Below are 9,174 nucleotides of genomic sequence, written 5' to 3'. Positions count from 1 at the left end.
AAGGATCATACCAATAATGAATCATACTAATAAAGAATCATAACAGTAAAGAATCATACTTTTAAAGAATCATAACAGTAATGAATCATACTTTTAAAGAATCATACCAATAATGAATCATACTTAAAAAAAATCATAACAGTAAAGAATCATACTTTTAAAGAATCATAACAGTAAAGAATCATACTTTTAAAGAATCATACCAATAAAGAATCATCATTTTAAAAAATCATAACAGTAAAGAATCATACCAGTAAAGAATCATACTTTTAAAGAATCATAACAGTAAAGAATCATACTTTTAAAGAATCATAACAGTAAAGAATCATAACAGTAAAGAATCATACCACCCTGGAGAGTGACTAAATAGCATGATCCCTTCAGATGGGCAGAGACGTTTAGTGGGCACAGAGATGTCACAGGAGGCAGCCCGAGGACCCTTAGGTCTGCCAAGACATATGCCTGTGAGTAATGACCACCTTGCTATGGTCAGTGCTCTCCGGTCCATCTTAAAATTGCACCCGGCCTCGCAAGATTATGACAAAGTCTGTGGTTCTTTTTCCTTGAATAACCCAAAACCTATTTGGATTGGTCCTGACAAGGTCTTGTGAAGTTCCACAGGCCAGGAGCATTTAACACCCGTAATAAACCTTCATTAGAGACGGCGTTATTGTTTTTACACGCTGATTGAGTAGGGTATACTCGCTGACTTATAATCATGCGAACATTTTTGTAAATTATACTTTGTGTTGGACACTTGTACTGTAAATATAACTGGGTCCCAGAATGACTGCATGCTTGGCTCATTCCCTCTCCCACTACGGCGTTCATACTAGTCTCTTTACACAAGGAGCATTCGCCAGACTTGAATTCTTTCTCTGGGCAGCAAACGACAAATCAAGAGACTTGGAAGAGAAGAGGACACCTCCTCCATGAATGGAAGGAAGGAGACAAAAGCCAGCACTGGACTGGAGGTTTACGAGAGACTTTGGAACTCTCCTCTCTCTCTCCCCTCTCTCTCTCTCTCTCCCCTCTCTCTGTCTCTCTCTCTCTCTCCCCTCTCTCTCTCTTCTCTCTCTCTCACTCGCTTCTCTCTCTCTCTCCCCCTCTCTCCCCTCTCTCTACCCTCTCTCTCCTCTCTCCCCTCTCTCACCTCTCTCCCCTCCCTCTATACCCTCTCTCTCAACTCTCCCCCTCACTCTCTCCTCTCTCTCTCTCGCTTCTCTCTCCCCTCTCGCTCTCTTTCTCTCACCTGTCCCCCTCTCTCCCTCTCTCTATTCTCTATCCCCCCTCTCTCTCTTCTCTGTCACCTCTCCCCCTCTCTCTCTCACCTCTCTCCCCTCTCTCTCACCTCTCCCCCTCTCTCCCCTCTCTCAACTCTCCCCCTACCTCTCTCCCCTCTCAATTCAACTCAATTCAAGGGGCTTTATTGGCATGGGAAACATATGTTAACATTGTCAAAGCAAGTGAGGTAGATAATATACAAAAGTGAAATAAACAATAAAAATGAACAGTAAACATTACACTCACAGAAGTTCCAAAAGAATAAAGACATTACAAATGTCATATTATGTCTATATACAGTGTTGTAACGATGTACACATAGTTAAAGTACAAAAGGGGAAATAAATAAGCATAAATATGGGTTGTATTTACAATGGTGTTTGTCCTTCACTGATTGCCCCTTTTCTTGTGGCAACAGGTCACAAATCTTGCTGTTGTGACACTGTGTTATGTCACCCAGTAGATATGGGAGTTTATCAAAATCGGGTTTGTTTTCTAATTCTTTGTGGATCCGTGTAATCTGAGGGAAATATGTGTCTCTAATATGGTCATATATTTGGCAGGAGGTTAGGAAGTGCAGTTCAGTTCCACCTAATTGTATGGGCAGTGAGCACATAGCCTGTCTTCTCTTGAGAGCCAGGTCTGCCTACGGCGGCCTTTCTCAATAGCAAGGCTATGCTCACTGAGTCTCTACATAGTCAAAGGCTTTCCTTAAGTTTGGGTCAGTCACAGTGGTCAGGTATTCTACGACTGTGTACTCTCTGTTTAGGGCCAAATAGCATTCTAGTTTGCTCAGTTTTTTTGTTAATTCTTTCCAATGTGTCAAGTAATTATCTTTTTGTTTTCTACTGATTTGGTTGTGTCTAATTGTGTTGCTGTCCTGGGGCTCTGTGGGGTCTGTTTGTGTTTGTGAACAGAGCCCCAGGACCAGCTTGCTTAGGGGACTCTTCTCCAGGTTCATCTCTCTGTAGGTGATGGCTTTGTTATGGAAGGTTTGGAACCCTCTCTCTCTCTTCTCTCTCACCTCTCCTCCACCCTGTCTCTTTTTTTCTCACCCTTTCGCTCTCTTTCTAATTATCTCCCCCCTTTTTCTCTCTCACCATCTCTCTCTTTCTCTCACCATAAACCCCTCTCACCTCTTGTCTTTCTCTCTCTTCCCCTCCCCCTCCCTCTTTCCCTCCTCTGCCCTCTCCCCCTCTCTCTGTATTACGTGGAGAGATTCCCTGGGCTTTGATTAATCTCTGCTGTCAGGAGAAGTTCCTGTGTTTGGTCCCAACAGGCAGGTTGCCCACTCCACATCTGGAACCTCTCCCCCTGCAGTCCGCTGCACACACACACACACACACACACACACACAGCAGTTAGCATAGCGGTTAAGAGAAGAGAGGCAGCAACCGGAGGTTTGCTGGTATCAAAATCCTAGATGCCATTGCCTGCCATTGAGCCCTTCAGCAAGGCACTTAAACCCCCAGAACAGCAGCTCCCCGGGTGGCCAGTGTGGCAGTTCCCCGCTCCTTTCCAGAACCTGGATGTGAATGGATGTGTGTTTTTCAGAGGGGTTGGGTTAAAAGGGGAAGTCAACATTTGATTGGACCTTGTGTACAATTGACCAATAAAGTTATCTTAATCTTAACACATACACACATTCCCACTGTTACTGCCTCCTACTGCAACAAACACCCCTTTCCCTCCATAATTGGTTCCTATTTGTTTTTCATTGTCTCTTGTAACTGGAGTTTCTATCTGAGTTAGAAGATTCTGCTCAAAATATCAGTTTTAACCCCGTTTTTGACCTGTTTTCCACATTACACGAGAAACCCTAATCATAGTGCCAACTAGTACCTTCAGGCTCTGATCAGGCCCTACACCCAAACAAGGGCACTGCGTTCATCCACCTCTGGCCTGCTCGCCTCCCTACCTCTGAGGAAGTACAGTTCCCGCTCAGCCCAGTCAAAACTGTTCGCTGCTCTGGCACCCCAATGGTGGAACAAACTCCCTCACGACGCCAGGTCAGCGGAGTCAATCACCACCTTCCGGAGACACCTGAAACCCCACCTCTTTAAGGAATACCTAGGATAGGATAAAGTAATCCTTCTAACCCCCCCCCCCCCTTAAAAGAGTTAGATGCACTATTGTAAAGTGGTTGTTCCACTGGATATCATAAGGTGAATGCACCAATTTGTAAGTCGCTCTGGATAAGAGCGTCTGCTAAATGACTTAAATGTAAATGTAAATGTCATAGAAAACACTAGAAGGACTAAATGGATTCAACTCTATCAGACAATACCGACAGCGGAATCACTCTGGTATCCTTCAAATGAATGAGGCAGACGAAACCGAGAGCTTATAGAATGACACCAGAGAACAGAAAGAAGTTTACATTATCGTGGAAGAAGTCTACATTATCGTGGAAGAAGTCTACATTATCGTGGAAGACGTCTACATTATCGTGGAAGAAGTCTACATTATCGTGGAAGAAGTCTACATTATCGTGGAAGAAGTCTACATTATCGTGGAAGACGTCTACATTATCGTGGAAGAAGTCTACATTATCGTGGAAGAAGTCTACATTATCGTGGAAGACGTCTACTTTATCGTGGAAGAAGTCTACATTATCGTGGAAGACGTCTACATTATCGTGGAAGAAGTCTACATTATCGTGGAAGAAGTCTACATTATCGTGGAAGACGTCTACTTTATCGTGGAAGAAGTCTACATTATCGTGGAAGAAGTCTACATTATCGTGGAAGACGTCTACATTATCGTGGAAGAAGTCTACATTATCGTGAAAGAAGTCTACATTATCGTGGAAACAGTCTACTTTATCGTGGAAGAAGTCTACATTATTGTGGAAGAAGTCTACATTATCGTGGAAGAAGTCTACATTATCGTGGAAGACGTCTACATTATCGTGGAAGAAGTCTACATTATCGTGGAAGAAGTCTACATTATCGTGGAAGACGTCTACATTATCGTGGAAGAAGCCTACATTATCGTGGAAGAAGTCTACATTATCGTGGAAGACGTCTACATTATCGTGGAAGAAGTCTACATTATCGTGGAAGAAGTCTACATTATCGTGGAAGACGTCTACATTATCGTGAAAGAAGTCTACATTATCGTGGAAAAAGTCTACTTTATCGTGGAAGAAGTCTACATTATTGTGGAAGACGTCTACATTATTGTGAAAGAAGTCTACATTATCGTGGAAAAAGTCTACTTTATCGTGGAAGAAGTCTACATTATTGTGGAAGAAGTCTACATTATCGTGAAAGAAGTCTACATTATCGTGGAAAAAGTCTACTTTATCGTGGAAGAAGTCTACATTATTGTGAAAGAAGTCTACATTATCGTGGAAAAAGTCTACTTTATCGTGGAAGAAGTCTACATTATTGTGGAAGAAGTCTACATTATCGTGAAAGAAGTCTACATTATCGTGGAAAAAGTCTACTTTATCGTGGAAGAAGTCTACATTATTGTGGAAGAAGTCTACATTATCGTGGAAGAAGTCTACATTATCGTGGAAGAAGTCTACATTATCGTGGAAGAAGTCTACATTATCGTGGAAGTAGTCTACATTATCGTGGAAGACGTCTACATTATCGTGGAAGAAGTCTACATTATCGTGGAAGAAGTCTACATTATCGTGGAAGAAGTCTACTTTATCGTAGCTTTGTCCCTAACGGTACCCTACTCACCAGTGGTGTAAAAGTACTTCAGTAAAAAAAACTTTAAAGTAATACTTCTTTTTTTGGGGGGGGAGTATCTGTATTTTACTATTTATATTTTTGACAACTTTTACTTTTACTTCACTACATTCCTAAAGAAAATGATGTACTTTTTTTTTTCTCCCACTGCTACTCACCCTATATGGGTCAAAAGTACTGCACTATATAGGGAATAGTGTCAGTGGAACAAAAACCATCATTAGCACTGTTCTGCTAGGGCAGACATTCCCTTAAAACAAAATCACGTGAAGAAAAAAAACACTTGGGGGGAAAAAACACGTGGTTTTCGGTCACGTGTGTGAACAAATCGTTTGAAAACTGATTCAGACACATCGTTTTGCCAAAACATGTGTGGAGTTTCACATGTTAATTTTTCAAATATTTTTTCTTCACATGTTTATTTTTTTCCACCACTTCCAGCTACATCTGGGGCCTGTTGCACACAAGTAGAATTAAGACATCCGGGATAAATTACTCAGCTGAGCTCAATGAAGCCAAAACATGTGCGTCCAGGCTTAATTGGTTGCACAAAGACCAAGCCAGGATGAGCAGACACGGATTCATTAAGCCAGGTGAAACCAATCCTGGATAGGTGCGCGCTCACGGCTCACTCAAATAGACCCCGCCACAGATCACAGATTAACTGATTTACCATGGCAACTAGAGCCGCGTACTTTTCCCCGTCGGAAGCACAAATCCTCATGGAGGCATACGAGGAGGTAAAAGATATAATTAAGAAGAAAGGCAACACCGCCACAGTGATAAAGCAAAGAGAAAAAGCGTGGCAAAGTATTGCAGACCGCCTGAATGCGTAAGTAGTGCACAATTACACACTCACCGCTCCGCTGAAACATCACAATTACAATTCAAATATTTAATTCACATCTCCAAAAATGCAGTTGTACTGTAATTATGAAACGGTTAAATTTTTAATTGAAATGCACTGCAGATATGAGTGAAATTGTGTAAAGTAACTCCATCACACTGTATAAAGCTATGATAAATTTTTTGATATTTTTACTGAAAACAAGACAAAAATACCAAGTAATTTTTTGCAGTGTGACTCCATTAAATGTGTGTGTGTGTGTGTGTGTGTGTGTGTGTGTGTGTGTGTGTAGATTAAACATGAACGGGCCAAAACGGACATGGCAGCAGGTCAAAATCAAATACAAGAACATTCTGCAGAATGGTATGGTCCCTGACTAATATTTAACAAAGCACAAGCATATATTGTACCCAGAAGGTGCCTGCTCACACATTGTCTGTACTGTTTTAGCAGTGAAAAAGAATACCCACAGACAAGGCACGGGTGGTGGGTCACCAAAGGCTGACCTTACCCCAGCAGAGGACATGGCCTTGGAGCTAAATAAAGGCAGGCCCGTCTTAGAGGGGATCCCTGGGGGGAAAGAGACGAGCATAGGTTCCTCCCAAGATGCCACCCGCTTCATTCAAGGTATGTCCTTCCATCTCTACATGGGATACAACCACATTCATATTGAATCAATTTGGACTGTCTGACTTTGGTTTACCTATTGCCTTGCAGTGTCTGGCAGCACTGTGTTCCTGTTAGAGCCACCAGCACAAGCACCAGACGATGCTGATCCAGTGAGTACTCCATCAAAGGCATACTGTAGGCCTGGCATGTCTTGTCTACTAGCTTCAATATGAATCCGATTAAATGTGATAGGGTGAAGGCCCCAGTGCAGCAGCAACAGCACATGATGGAGACGATGATGAGGAGGAGACCATCTCTCTGGATTCCAGAAGGCATGAGGTATCATGTTAAGACTGTGAAAGTACTATTTACTCTACAATGGTGAGGAGTCCTCATCAAAATCAAAAAATCTAATTTCTTTTACAGGACCCAGATGCTATACAGTGGGAAAACCAGCCTGGCAACATAGTGCGTATTAATAAAAGGACACCACATCCTGCCAAATTCCAGCTGCGCTAATTGTATTGTGTTCACAGAGCTCACAAGCTATCAGAAAGTTGTATGGCAACCACCTCCGGCGCCAAATAGAACTGGCAGACATAGACATTCAGTACAAGAAGAAAAAGATGGAAAATCTTGCACTGGAGTCCGAAATAAAAAAGAGGACAATTAGGAAACTGGACCTTGAAATAAAAAAACTTGAGAGGGAGGTGAGATATGCCTTCAATGTACACTGTATGCTAACTGTAACACAAATGTATTAATCATTATTTTTCTTTCCTCCCCCAGCTCCAAGAAGATGACACAGCTCAAAATAAAAATTAGGTATATTCTCGTAAAGTCAAGTGAGCCATGACATATGAGCTCTTATTGTGAGCACACAGGACGGTGGCATCTTTCTAAGGTTTTTTTTATTTTCCCAGCAATCAGTACAACCAAGTCATCGTTATAAGGCATCGCCCTCTTTTGCCCACCCCCCCAGCACCAGGTGTGGCCACTAGCCTATATGAAGGCCCAAAATTGTGTGTTCCTTTCTGCTCTGACAATGGCATGCCCATTCGTGCGAGATGTGGTGGATGAAGAAGCACTTGTGCTGAGGAGAGCCTTCAGGCGAGAAAGGGTCTTCAGGGACCGGTTGGACCCACTGGCCTTCCCTGATGACCATCTATATGAAAGATACAGGTTTTCTGCAGATGGCATCAGGTATCTATGCAGACTACTGGGTCCCAGGATTAAGCACCGCACTGCACGGAGCCATGCACTGAGTGTGGAGCAAATGGTTTGTGTGGCCTTGCGCTTTTTTGCTAGTGGAGCCTTCCTGTACTCAGTGGGGGATGCAGAACAGCTGAACAAGGCCACAATTTGCCGCACAATAAGGAGTGTGTGTCTGGCTATCAAAGCATTAGCAGATGTCTTCATCTCCTTCCCTGGCCACAGAAGACTCTGTGACATCAAAGAGGAGTTCTATAGGATTGCAGGTAAGAGGATCTACAAATTACAGGACAACTGTTAACACATAGTAGGATACTCATTACTTTGTGTGACAGGTTTCCCCAATGTCATTGGTGCAGTGGACTGCACACACATAAGGATAAAAGCCCCCTCAGGTGCCCATGAGGCCGATTTTGTGAATAGGAAATCCTTTCACAGCATTAATGTTCAGGTGAACATAACTTTTTGATATTGTCCATTGACGAACACTCTGCATTGCCAGTGATGTGCATTGATTGGTGTAATATTCCTCATCTTATGATTTCAGATGGTCTGCAATGCTGACTGTGTGATCAGCAATGTTGTGGCAAAATGGCCTGGCTCAGTCCATGACTCCAGAATCTTTCGGGCCTCTGAAATCTATCAGTGCCTATCACAAGGTAAGCCACACAACCCCTATTTATAACCATCATGGCTGTGTCAAGAATATCACTGTGTTTATGAGGTAGTAATGATGAGATTTTGTGTTGACAGGTGAATTCTCTGGTGTGTTGCTGGGAGACAGGGGGTATGGCTGCCAGCCTTTTCTCCTGACACCTTTCACAGACCCCCAGGAAGCACAGCAGGCCTACAACCATGCCCATGCCAGGACCAGGGCCAGAGTTGAAATTACCTTTGGCCTCCTGAAGGCACGCTTTCACTGCCTTCACAAATTAAGGGTCAGCCCTGTTAGGGCATGTGATATTACTGTGGCTTGTGCTGTCCTCCACAATGTGGCCTGCCTGAGGAAGGAGAGGGCCCCCAGAGTGCCACCAGCCATGGACTGGGACAATCCGGCAATCTTCCCTGATGACGACAGTGGTCGGCTGCTGAGGGACCAATATGTGTTGAATTATTTTAGTTAGTATGTGTGCTTTCAATTTTGGTTAAATATGTCCTGCGGTGGCAGAGGAATTTGGGTTTTTTTGGGTTCGTTTTTTGACGAATTTGGCCTCTTATGATGTTTGTGCGGTATACTGTGTGTAATACAAGGCTGCAGGGAGGCTACTGCATCCATTCATTTGTCTGTTCAGTTGATGTGTATGGATTTGTCCTGCATTTATTTTAGTGTGCAGACATGCAGGGTGTGTTATATACAGACCTTTGAATGTGTATGTATCATTTTGTATAATATGCTTGGATTCTGTGCTTTCCATCTTGTAGAGTCACTGTGACTTCAGTTTCGAAAGGAGCTGATGGTTTACCTGCTTTGTTTTGTCCTTATTCAATAAAGGAACATAATGTTACACATTGTGT

At 42.9% G+C, this 9,174-nt stretch overlaps 1 protein-coding gene across 4 annotated transcripts; it reads left to right on the top strand.

The window, feature by feature from the left end:
* The first annotated feature begins 5,453 nt into the window (after nt 1–5,453).
* On the top strand, nt 5,454–8,921 carry LOC139539414 (myb/SANT-like DNA-binding domain-containing protein 4). 4 transcript variants are annotated; one of them, XM_071342348.1, is made up of 11 exons: nt 5,454–5,823; nt 6,131–6,201; nt 6,289–6,465; nt 6,556–6,617; nt 6,700–6,786; nt 6,874–6,915; nt 6,984–7,157; nt 7,237–7,272; nt 7,371–7,925; nt 8,207–8,318; nt 8,413–8,921. In XM_071342348.1, exons 1-8 carry the CDS (start codon nt 5,666–5,668, stop codon nt 7,270–7,272), a joined length of 807 nt encoding a protein of 268 aa, XP_071198449.1. In that variant the 5' UTR covers nt 5,454–5,665; the 3' UTR covers nt 7,371–7,925; nt 8,207–8,318; nt 8,413–8,921. The 4 variants fall into 4 exon arrangements, with proteins under 4 accessions (XP_071198449.1, XP_071198447.1, XP_071198445.1 ...); XM_071342346.1 differs by having other exon boundaries at nt 6,984–7,272; XM_071342344.1 differs by having other exon boundaries at nt 6,984–7,925.
* The last annotated feature ends 253 nt before the right edge of the window (nt 8,922–9,174 follow it).

Source organism: Salvelinus alpinus, chromosome 15, assembly GCF_045679555.1.
Source record: "Salvelinus alpinus chromosome 15, SLU_Salpinus.1, whole genome shotgun sequence".
Taxonomy (NCBI): Eukaryota; Metazoa; Chordata; class Actinopteri; order Salmoniformes; family Salmonidae; genus Salvelinus; species Salvelinus alpinus.
This window is presented reverse-complemented; position numbering and strand designations above follow the sequence as displayed.